At 33.1% G+C, this 13,352-nt stretch overlaps 1 protein-coding gene across 1 annotated transcript; it reads left to right on the forward strand.

Moving 5' to 3' along the window:
- The first annotated feature begins 8,349 nt into the window (after positions 1–8,349).
- LOC108194906 (high mobility group B protein 10) lies at positions 8,350–12,474 on the forward strand. Its single transcript, XM_017361846.2, has 6 exons — positions 8,350–8,531; positions 8,626–8,701; positions 10,496–10,670; positions 10,854–10,988; positions 11,474–11,751; positions 11,904–12,474. Exons 1-6 carry the CDS (start codon positions 8,362–8,364, stop codon positions 12,219–12,221), a joined length of 1,152 nt encoding a protein of 383 aa, XP_017217335.1. The 5' UTR covers positions 8,350–8,361; the 3' UTR covers positions 12,222–12,474.
- The last annotated feature ends 878 nt before the right edge of the window (positions 12,475–13,352 follow it).

Here is a 13,352-nt window from a genome sequence, read left to right on the forward strand (position 1 = left end):
TGATATAAAATTGATCTTTAAATATGGATAAACTAATCTTGAATTTTCAACAATTTAAGTGTCAAATTTGAGGTTAAAGTTCTTCGATCCGCTCTTTTTTTTACAAATATGACTTATAGGTATTTAATCTCAGAATTTAGAATTTGGGACAACAAAAGATAACTCTTAACCACGGAGTTATCCAACCGCGCTCGATCCGCTCTTTTAATGTAGAGTTGCAGCGTTGGTTTGGGAGATTGTGAGACATTGAACAAGGAAATTAAACTTTATTTTCAGTTTTATTTTGAAGAGTATAAATTTTAAAAGACTGTTACATTCTGCCAAGAAAGTACAGATATACTTGTAAGTTATTCCTGCATTTTCTTAAAAAATGTACTCTCTCCGTCCCGATGAATAATATACATTGGGATTGGACACGGAGACCAAGAAAAAAGGTAAGAAATGAGTAAAGTTAGATGGAAAGTGAGTGAAGTGATGGATCCCACTTATTTTTAATATAGATTTGAGATAGGGGAGGAAAGTAGTGGATGTAATAATGTTTTTATTATTATCGAATGAAGATAGTGAAAGAAGGCAGTGGGTGTAATAGTGTTTTATATTATAAAAAGTTGTTATTTTGGGAATGTATAAAAATAATAGGACATCCAAAAAAAGAAACGGTATAATTGAATGGGACGGAGGACTACTAATTCACACACAATTCTATTGTACAGTACAACCTCAGTAACAAAAGTGCTTAGGGTGCACATTACGGAAGCAGGCATAATAGGACCTCACGTCGTCACCCATGAAGTCAAGTCTAGTGTGTTACTTTGTGTCAAAGCTTAATTTAAAGATTTCAAATCAGTTTTTATGCGTCAAAATCAATACTCATGAATAGTAATCACCCCTTTCCCCATTTTTTTTACACATATTTAAATATATAAAATATAAATAAATTTCAATACATAAATAATTTGTTATTGATCTAGATTTCGTATGATTTTTTATTTTTTAATTAACACTTTATTTCTAAAAAATAAAGAAAATAAAAAAATATATAAATAATTTAATCAGAAACGTGAAAGAAATAAAGGGAGAAAACAATGGCTCTAGAGAGTACCGGTAGAGCAGAGGATTCACGTAGTACTGCGCGCAATGAAGATTGTGTTAAGTGACGGTAGCTCACTAGCACAGTGTACGATATTTTGATGATTTGCACACTATTGTCATCGTTTCATTTTCGTTTTGATTGAATTATTTGGAAAAGAAAATAAACATGACTGAAAGACATCTATCTTATCCTCAACAACTAACGGACGACGTTTGATTTACCTTTTGTTTGACAATTTTTTCTTTTCTATCTTAATTACTCCCTCCGTTCCTATTTATCTGTCCACTTTGGAAGTAAAAATTTGTCTCTATTTATCTGTCTATTTATACTTTCAAAACTAATTTAATGATAATTTTTCAAATATATCTCCATAATTTCAATTTTCAAGGCTTGACTTATTTAAAACTTGGTTGAATTCATGTTTTCAAGACATAAAGTAGGGGTATTCCACCATTTTAAAGATGTTAATTGGAGGTAATTAATGAAAAAGTTTATACAATCAATTATTCCTTGGTATGTGTTTTTTTTTCCAAAATGGACAAATAAAAAGGGACGGAGGGAGTATAATAATCTTAACTACAAATCTATGTTTCCTCCTCCATTCTCCCTCAAATCATGGTTTTGAGAGTCGACTCCCAAAACTAGCCCTCACTTCTCCATTCTTCACCTTCGTCCTTTTCATCCACCAAATCATTTTCGCTCTCTCATCTTCTCCACTATTTACCAGTTTTTTGTTTTCAATAAAATCGAGTGTTGCTTAAACCTCGAAGATTACAATCGAGTTTTATTCTCGGATCTGTTTCGGATTTGAGTTTAGACTTGATTGTTTTATGAATAAATCAGATCTTTTGAAATCAAAGGTCCGATTGTGTTTTCCTGTCTCGCCTTTTGGCGTGTGTTGATTTAGTATCCCATTCTTGGGTGATTATGCGTTGTTATGTCTTTTTGTGTTATCAATGGGAATGATTGTAATGGAGTTTGGGGAGATCTGGGTTATCGCATCATTATTACTTTCGGCATGTCTATAGCTGGCTCCCGGCATATAGATAGCTGGGATATGCTTGGAACGGTGGCGATCGCATGTGCTCACCTTTTACAAATTATAGTTGTTCATTATTCGAGAACCCTTGTTCCTCATTGCTTAGTTTTTACAACTGAGTCGTCTGAACACCGCAACAGCCATGGAACTATTGTGAAGGTCAATTGTGAAGCTACCATTTTCGGGATTGATGTAGGCTGGATTACTCGAGAAGCCTTTGTATTCGTTTTCAATTTCAAGAATCCTTGGATTCAGTTTGTTAAGTAGTCTGGAAACAATGCGGCTATTTGTTTAGCTCGTTTTATTGTTTATCAACCTGATTGCATTGTTAGTTTGGGATTTATCCCGACTAGACTTGTTTTAATTTAATGAAATGGATTTGCATTTTGTCAAAAAAAAAAAAAACTACAAATCTATGTTCCGGTTTTTAATTTACTCCCTCTACGGCTCTACCCAAATTATGTAAGTCAGTTGATTTTGAACATTTAACTTAAGTTATACTCCCCGATTCTCGTGGTTGTTTCCGTAAGATTGTTCTACGCATTTTGAGATTTTTATAAAGTATAGTTGTATAATTATTTTTTTTAAAATTTTTTTTTCAATAAAAATTTAAACATCGAACTTTTATTCAGAGAAAAAAATTTTAAATAATATATTATGTAACTATACTTTAAATGAGCGTAGAAAAACGTACCAAAAAATAACGTAAAGAAATGAGAGGGACGGAGGGAGTAATAACAGTCTACTTCTGAAATATATTTTAACTTTTTTTAAAACAAATAATTATACTCTATAATGATGTAATTTTTTATATTTTATTAATTATAATTACCTAAATATCAATCAAATTTTCCTATATATGACCATTTAATGGTCAAATAATCTGAGCCGGAGTAATAATTTTTTTCCATTACCTCTCATGATTCATGAAAGAAGGGAGAAATGAGATTAGTAAAGTTAAGTTGAGGGATTCAAGAACTCTGATTCCTCTTTGTTCCTGGGGTACCACAAAGTTCTTTTTTATTGGAATCTTAAACAGCACCGTGACGGATACGTGCCGCTGAGCAGAACGCTATCCTAGATGTTGATGCTTTTTATTCGTACCGATTTTGATGTTATCAGTACTTAATTACATGTTCATTTTAATTTTTAAAATATAAAATTGATTATTTTTGTCTAAATATTATAAATTATCACAGTACAAAATATTTATTTTATAGTATGGGCTTATGTCGGAAAACCAGTTGGTTTAAAGTACTTGAACATATTTTGGTTGATGGAGGAGTTCATCATATGTTTGTAATAACTTATTACTAATAAGGCCTTTATTTTTTGGCAAAAAAAAATAAGGCCTTTATTTTGGGCCCTAAATCCTATTTATTTTTTAATAAATAAGCACGATTTTGTTAAAAACTTGAGCTTAGACAAGAACCCAATTAAGCAAGCACACCCTACATACTTGACAAAGAAAGACTCAAACCTAAGCAGACAAAAGGAACCAAGCTTAACTAGAATTAAAACTGAACCTAAGCATTATTCGAAACATATAACTGCACCTGGGCTAGCCCAGAAGGTAGGGGAGTAAAGAAACTAAACATTACTCCCTCCGTTTCAATTTACATGTCTACTTTCAAAAAAAAAATTTGTTTCAAATTACTCGTCTACTTCAACTTTCAATGCAAAATCATATTTCTAAAACCAATTCTACTCCACACATCTTTTATTAATATTTCTTAAATCAATTGCATTAGTTTATGAACATCCATTTTTCTTAAACTGTGTGATTTTTTTAAAGTGGATATCTGATTTGAAACGGAGGGAGTAATCGATATCCTCGGCAGGAGGATCACCAGCAAATAAGTGGCATGGCTTCATTATTTCACAATTCTTTGTTTTTTAAAACGGCTTCTCCCAAGTGGACAAGTGGTTGGACCTTTCATTTTTTTTGTTCTGTAAACTCTCGCTTCCCCTTATATGATTTAGATAAGGGAAAATGAATTTTTTTACCACTTAACTATTTAGCTTTTTAGAAAATTACCACCCAATTATATATTGATATGTTTATGCCACTAACGTTATATGTGGATTTGAATATTAGCACTCCGTTACATTCTGCACACTTCCGTTAATTAAGTTGCCAGCCTGGAGTACTGCAATGCCAACGTGTTCACTATTCATCTTATATTTATTACTCCCTCCTTCCCATATTAATAGTCCACTTTGTCAAAAAAAAAATTCCCATATTATTTGTCCATCTTCTTTGTCCAATACAAATTATAACAAGTTTCAATGTTAACATTACTAGTTTACACAATTTTCATCATTTACGATGCAAATTATGTTGACTTTTAATCAAAATGAATGAAAACTTAGTACTTCTTAATGCATGACAATGATAACAACATAATACATTTAATACTTCTTAATTTGTGTGATTTATGCAAAGTGGACAATTAAAATGGGAAGGAGGGAGTAATATTTATATATAACGCAATTTTCATGTTTTATTAACGGATCCTTCACTCTAATTATATTACTTCCTCCGTTCCTATTTACTTATCACTTTGACTTTTTGCACGTAACTTAAGATGATTGAAAAACATAATTCCGCTCATTATTTTTAAATTTTTTTCTATGAATAAAAATATAAATTATAAACTTTAATTCAGAAAAAGAAAATTTTAAAAATAATAAGTAGAAGTATGTTTTTTAATCACCTTAAATTACATGAAAAAATATCAAAAGTGACAAGTAAAAAAGGACGGAGGTAGTATTAGATAGAAAATTATTAGAATACTAGAAGACGGTCACCTCCAACTTTCTTGTGTTTTTAAAAATTTATGAAATTTCTCAAGCTAGTGCATATGACAAAAAATAACAAAAAGAAAACCTGCTATAGTGGCATCAGAAGCATCATTCGTAGAACCATGCAACCATTCTGGCCTTTATCAGTTTAAGCTTGAGGTCTTTTTCTTATATCAAATATGGCATAATGCAGCATATTGTTACTAGCGAGTATAAACCTGTACAGACCAAACCTATGTTTAGGAACTAGATAACTGCAATGATGAACCAGACTCTTACAGAACTGATCATACCAGCTTTCAATTTCTGGCCGGGAGAAGTAAATACATCAAAGCATGCATTACTAGTATTTTACTTTGCAAATCCTACCTTCTACCAGCATACTACTTCGAGACCAAATTTGAGGATGGAAAGACCCGCAGCTTCAATTAAATAATAAAAAAGGTACATTACAGAAATATCAGTGCAACACTAATACTCAGTAAAACACACAGTAGTAATAATTTGGAAAAGAAACAATATGAAATGAACAAGAGATAGACAGAAGACAGAGAAATATCAGCAGATATCAAGTCTAATACTCATATTCTTCTAATAATTACTTCTTTGCTTTTTTTAAGAAACGCTCTAATAAAAGGTCATTAATCTCAACCCCGTAGATGGTATCGCATTTACCTCCCTTGTAGTAATATATTCCTTCCCTTGTTTTGAATTCACCCTCATGATATATCTCAAGCTTGATAGTGTCCATTAAACCTGTGACAAAATAAATTAGGGAAATGGTTAAGAAAATAACAGATTGATTTTGATTCTGTCAAATAGCAACGAGATAGGTATGTGTATGACTTGATCATACCTTAGTTTCCTCTGATCAGTGCTTCGCTGCAGCGGGTTGTTTTAGCAGGAAGAGCCCTGGACTCCCATGTATGAATATAACAGAGGTTTTTTTGTTGATCGTGGCAGTGAGGGTTACTAACCTTCTTTTATTTTATTTTGTTTTGTTATTGATATGGATTATAAATATATTATCATTTACACGTAATCAGCCACGTAGTCCACTCCTTAACGTCTGTTAATTGTTTTTAACAGAATGCTTAGTTACTAATTATAAAATTAGTTGAATATTAATTTTGAGAAGCTTTTAGTTAAGTGGTAATTTTCTAAAAAGCTACTCCCTCCGTCCCCCTCAATAGTTTACATTGGAGGGGGACACGGAGACCAAGACAATGTATGAAAAATGAGTAAAGTTAGATGAAAAGTGGGTAAAGTGGTGGGACCTACCAATATTTAATAGTAGATTTGAGATAGTGGAGGAAAATAGTGGGTGTAATAGTAGTTTTTATTGTTAAATATGAGATAGTGGAGGAAGATAGTGGGTGTAATGATGAGAAAAACTTACTATTTATAGTAACGTAAAGAAATGAGAGGGACATCCCAAAATAGTAACTGTAAAGAAATGAGAGGGACAGAGGGAGTAAATAGTTTAGTGTTATAAAAATTCATTTTCCCTTTAGATAAACAAGCGAGCGGGTCTATTTTAAAATTTAGGCATAAATCAACTGTAATTTTAATCTCATATACACTCTTCAAAACACAATTTCAAGTTGAGTTTTACATTTTTCAAAAAACACAACATGAAATCACGTTTTGACATTTTCATATTTGAAATAAAGATTTAATGACTAGAAACGTAACACGAAGTTACCTGGAGTGTATAACCTGTTAATTTATTCCTTAGAGTAAGAAGTCCGAACATTATATTTTCATTAAATAATAATTTTTGATATTTTTATTAATTTTAGAATATTAACTTTTTAATAAATTTTTTTAGGGAATTTGACAAAAATGCCTCTTTTTCCCATGTTATTTGCAAAATTACTACATGCCTTGAATCATTACGAAAATACATTTCCTTTACAGTTTCAATTAGAACATTTGCACAAATTCGAGTTTGTTCTCGCGGGTTGCCATCTTCATCTTCTCATCACATCATCGAGGTCAGTTGTCCTCTCCTCTCACTATCCTCTCGCTCTTTTAATCTCTCTCTCTCTTTCTCTCTATCCTCGCCATCTTCTCCTCTTCTCTATCTCGTGTCTCTCTCCACAACCTCAGGAAGGAGTTGGGGGCCGGATAAAGAGAGGTGAAAATGGATTCTAATGGTGACAGTGGGTAGTGACGGGGATGAAGCCAATACTCGACGGTGGCTGAAAGAACAGGTATAGGAGAGAGATAAGTGCGGAGAGGAAGAGAAGTGTGCTAGTTGGTTGCTTTTGAGTTAATTTCTAGTTTGTTGGTTATAATATTTGTTGATTTTGTTTTTATGATTGTTTTTGTGTTATTGTTATCGGCCACGTAGATGCCGTTATTTTTACCCATTTGCAACTAGTTGCCACTTATCATGCATCTCAACGTAAATTTCAAAAGATTTTTTCAAAATTGCATTTGTGATTGCTTATATAATTGCTAGAAATTGCAGATATGGTTGCATATGCAACCTCCGTATTTTTGTAAATATATTTTAAAATATAATATTTTTATAATTTGTTTTAAAAAGTAACAGTAATTTTTCAAAAATCATTTAAACTTGGGTATTTATGAAAAAAGTCCATAAATTTATATTAAGCTTCGAAGCTATAGTTGTTGCATTTTCAAATATAAATTAATCATAATATATGTTTTAAAATCCTGAATTTATAACTAAAATTCTATGTATTAATATAATTTCACATTTAAAAAATTAATATTTAATAATATGAATTAAATCATAAATTTAAATTACTAGACATTCTAGTACATCATCAAGATCCTTTAATAATTTAAATTCAATTACTTATTTTAATCAGTGTTACAGAAATCGGGAATCGGACCTAATCGGTTGAACTACCGATTCAAGGATTAATCGGAAATCGGGGATTAATCAGAAGGATTAATCGATGTGAAGATCAGATTTATTTTAATATTAAAATATTATTTAATATTTAGTTATTATTATATTAGCTATTTAGTAATTAATATATTTAATATATTCATAAACTTTATAATTCATATTTAAAGTAATATAGTATTTTAATTCTAATAATTTATCATATATACTTCAATTAAGAAATATAAGAATTAATCGGATTTCAAAAATCGGATCGGTGGCCGACCTTGCAGGGGATTAATCGGTTAAATCGGGGATTTTTAGAAGACTGATTTTAATAAATAAAAATCCTCTACTGGACTTGATAAACGGGCCTTCAATATGGTGAAACTTCCACAATCCACACTTGGAATTCCAAATTCATAACACGTGTGCACTACAGGCGGCCCCACACAGATGTCGTGGCAAAATCTGGTAATAGAAACCCGAACTCCCCAAGTCCTAAAAGTAAATAATGTCCCCTCCACAACACTGCTGTACAAACTCAAACTCCATAGCAAAATGCAAGAAAATCAAGAGGAATACAAGGGGGCAGTGCAAGCAAAAACCCAAATGGACGGCTGTGATGAGTCGGTGGCGGTGCGTAAGATGATGAACATGAAGCTCTCTTCTTCCGATGATTTCTATGAAAAGCTTACGAGGTTTCACCACTCATCTGGACTTACTTTAATGTGAGTACATCACAAAATATATGTCTTTTTTTTAAGATTAGATTTAGCTGCAAAAGAGTATTAGTGTAAGATTAATTAATAAAAAAAATGACAGCTTTGATTTCCGGAAGACTAAAGTGGACCTGTATCGTTTTTATAAAGATGTGACTAAAAGAGGAGGATACCATGAGGTACATGATGTTCATCGTCTATTTTTGAGAATGTTTTTCTTAACAATTTATATGTAAGTTTGAACATTCTTGTTGAAATTCTAATATCCTTTCGAAATTGTGTTGATCATTTTCTGCGTATAATACCCTCATGTTAAGTGTTAGTCAAAGTTTAACATTTAAATGTCGTAGACTAGTTCTTTAACAAATAGTGGCCTATAATTTTTCCTAGAGCAGGGGAACCATTTATACTAAAGAAAATCTCCTAGGTCCCGTTTGTTGGGCATAAGATATTACGTTTTGAAAGATTCGAACCAAAGTCTTGACCTTCGATTGAGCTAACAACACGAGCGAGTAGGTAGGCGGCTGGGGGGCTGCCTTTTCAATCAATCTCCGACCGCTTGTTTATCCAAGTTAATTCATCCGTCCCAATCAATGTTATACAGTTTTTAATGATTCTATTTATCTTGACTTTGGTAATGTTCAAATTTTTGTAAGAGGAGTTCTACTTTCTTCGAGAATTTATAATTATCGTCTTGAAAAATATTGTAAATGATAAAAAATAATTCAGTAGTTTACAGTAATAGGAGTGCATTATAATTGCACATGAGTGCATCTGCCAACTTTTCTGATCATCCTAAATATGAAACAGGGCATCATTGCAGGAATTATAATAGCTACTTTTATCCTTTATTATAACATCGTAACTACATACAACTCTTCGGTCACCTAGACTTTGTTTTGCAATGGAACAAATTAAGTTTTATTGTTAATAACTATATCTTGAGTTTTTTAATTAGCTCTTCTACGGCCCATCTTTGACATGACCATATGCACTGGGCTTCCTTTCTTTGACAAGTTTTCTAGTTCTAGATTTTTGCATTGCGCCCCTTAATTTCGTGTTTCATTATATTTCGGTCACGTTGGCTTAAAATTTTAGCAATCTTCTGTTACTGAAACCCAATGTTTGAGATTGTTAATTATATGCTAGATGAAGTTTTGAGTATTTAGTTTGCTGCCATTCCTAATATTTAGGCTTCTGCTTGATATACGGTTGATATACACAGCATTTTGGGTTGTCCGCCAATAAGATAATGATAAAAATCTCTCTTCCTCGTATGATATATATAGAGAAAACTTTGTGCTTCTCGTGTAGATGCAATGAAGAACAAATTTTTAATCATAGTAACATTTTCATGGTCGCAATATTATGACTAAGAGCAACTCGAACAACATCTTAGTTCATTCCTCAAATATAATATAAAATAGTGGATCCTAGTAACTTAAGACATCAATAGCTATTCTCATTTCCAACAACATTCCTTATATTCATTCCTTATGTAATATTTTATCATTAAAAGGTACCATCATTGCAAAAAGTGAAGATAGAGAAAATGTTTGTTTCTAATATATATTATAAAATAAGAGTTAGGAGATGAGAGAGGTTAGCTAAAGACAAGGAATGAGAAAAAGATCCTAGTGATTTAGGTATCCACTATAATACTATTGGTGTGGTTTTTTTCTCCGCGTTCCTCATATTTTAGTTTAAGACTCCATATAGCTAAACTTTTGGAGTTGCTCTAACGAAAGAGGCCCTTTGTGAAGTTTCAGTAACTTGATTGTGAGTGCTGCAATTTGTTTGAATTGTTTATTTCTGTTATTTGGTAAAATCCAGTACTTATTATCTATCTGTCACAGAGGACAAGTGGCTGCTGCTTCTTTAGTTTCAATTTTATGAACTACTCATGCAAAACTAAATTCTAATGACAGCAATATTTTCTAATTTGGTTGTGTCATCCTTAAACACTGTTTTAGGTAACTAAAGGTGGGAAATGGGATGAAGTTGCGTCTTCCTTGAATGCAGAAGGCGGTGTTATAATATCACCAAATCAAACTCAAATGCTTTATGCAAATTTCTTTCATCAGTTTGAGCAAACATACTACTATCGTACTAATTTTGAAGTGAAACCATTTAAAACTGCTCTAACAGGTTTGGTTCAGTATTTACAATGATTGTTCTATCTGTTTTTCCCTGCATATTTTTGATTCAATTATCCGTGCTTTGAGATTTTCCTACCCTGACTCTCGTAATTAGACATTTAGTGAATTTATATTAACCTTCAACAGTCAGCTTTGGTGTAAACTGAAAGAATTATTACTTATGATTCTGCAGGTCAGTCTTCTGTTACAGACAAAAGCTCAGGCAGTCCTGCAAAGAAGGCAAAGAAGCAAAGGCTTAATGAACATAATGCTGATGATTTGGTAGAAAAAAGGGTTTCTGCACCAAGTTCTTTCCAGTTTCCAACAGGTCTGTCATTCTTGTCTAGAACATCATGGGGTGGTTTGGTACGCTGTAACCTACCCTGTAACTTACACTTCTTTGAAACTTAAATGAGTTTTAGTGTTTGGTTATGTGTTATGTGAATTGAACAAAGTAACTAAGAGTTCCTAGGTTCTTACTTCTTAACTATATATATCCATGCTAACATATTTTATATATGTCAATTATTATTTAAAATAAATTTTAAATTTAATTAATCTATTCAATATATATGCGTTCTTATGTTTCGAAATACTATAATATCATTTGTATATTTATTACAAGTGCAGCCATCCACCCCCACCCCCTTCCCCTGAATGCAACCCAAGTGAAGGCAACCTAATAGATTTCTACTCTACATGGTCAACTCCTGTCATATCTTATATATCATATATATGGAAACAACATATGTATTATTGAACATTCCAGCAATTCTTTTAAATTCTTTTAATGTTGTCTGTGTACTTAATCAGTGGTCAAGTCCATGGAGAAAAACCGGTCATTACAAGTCCCGTTAGAAGAGGCGAGTCTTCTCCTGCAAACGCCAGCAAAAGCCAAGGAGACTCAGAAATCATCTGACAGGGAAATGAAGCAACATAAAAATGCTCCGATGGGAGTTAGAACATCATATATGATCTTTCATAGGATGGAATGTGAAAGACTAAAAATAATACATGGAAAGGGTTCACCAGGCCAGATTAGAAACATGGCCAATGATGCATGGAAGCGTCTATCCGAGCATGATAGGCAGGTATACTTTAGTTTTATTAGATCTATTATGAAATTAAATCATGTACCGGTTGATTTGCTGCACACATATATTATATCTGGGATTATGAAGATTGAAATTTCTTTTCGGCCGTTTAATAATTAAATCAGCAACTTTTTACTTTTGTGTAACAGCCATACATAGAGGCAAGTAAAAGAGACAAGGAAAGATACTCCCGAGAGATGGCAGAGTTCAAGATTGCATACAAACAGATAGCAGCAACTCAAAGTGTTTCAGCTAATACAGAATCAACTACTGCAGTTCACTTTCCAAAACCTCCTCCGCAAACTGACAGTCAGCACCATCCGAATTTATCAGATGATGCATATCATGTAAATTTTCCACATGATGCCAGTGACAACGTTGTTATCATCGATGAAAAGTTTGATGTTGACATCGTGCAGAAAGCCGAATCAAATGATCCCACAATTCAGCTCAACATGCACGGGTAAACTTGAGTTAGTCAGAAAGAATAGTCAGGCCCCGGAGCCCGGAGGCTCACTGGGCGTGCTGATTGGGTAAGGGCTATAGTAATGGCGTGTGTCCTTAGTTGCTATTGCTACATGTATTATGCAACTCTTGGCTCTTGCTATAAATAATATGCAACTCCCAAACCTTTTGAAAACAACTTGTCCTTGAGGTGGCCATTTGGATACACTTCGAAAACCGAGTTTAAGCAATATAACTGCAGTCTATCTCTAGCTATGTGATCAATCATCAATATATACAATCAGATTGAATGTGAAAATAAATGGGAGCTGTAACTGCTTTTCTCGCTCGTTCAAACTAAATTCATCACTAACATATTCAGTGGATTATTCAGAACAGAGTTGAGTTTTTATCTTACCATCTTCTTGCATGCTAGACTTAGCTTGTAGGTTAAAAACTGAAGCTTTATTGATGGAAGTGACTGTTATACAATCTGTGCAAAACCAACAATTCAATACGTGCGTTTGTGTGTGTGCGCGTGAGAAAACAGTAAACGTAAGGAGGCAGGATAGGACGAAGGATATATGAACAGAAATCCGAGTCCAGTGCGTAACTGTCTCCTTAAAGCGTATTTCGCCCTCACCGTGTGTGATGAACGATCGCCTCCCAGGATAAAACGGATTGACGATGCGAGAAGCACCTTCGACGAACTAGAACAAGGACTGAAAACTATCACCGACGCGGCTAGGGTTTTTGGATGTGAGAGGCTGTGTATTTTCGTGAATGCAAACCCTAAACTATAATGAATATATATAGGCAATGCAAGACTTGTGCGCTACGCTTTGTAATTAATTAAAACGCGTTAATTAATTCACACGGTTATAAATTAAATCCGAAATCAAATCGAATTAATTTAAAACCAAACAATTAATCCGAAATCAAATCGGAATTAATTTCTGTCAATTTAATTGAGCCCAAGCCCAGTGGAAAATTAAATTCAGCAAAACTAGTCCGTAATTCTTCGGGCCCAGATTTTGCTGAATTCGTGTCCGCAGGTCGCACACGCGGAAAAGCCCGAGGCTTGCGAAGCCACAAGATTTGCTTTGAAATCCCACAATTTGCACCCTCCCTGCGCGCACGTAGGTGGTGGAGCA

This window comes from Daucus carota, chromosome 7 (genome assembly GCF_001625215.2).
Source record: "Daucus carota subsp. sativus chromosome 7, DH1 v3.0, whole genome shotgun sequence".
NCBI lineage: Eukaryota > Viridiplantae > Streptophyta > Magnoliopsida > Apiales > Apiaceae > Daucus > Daucus carota.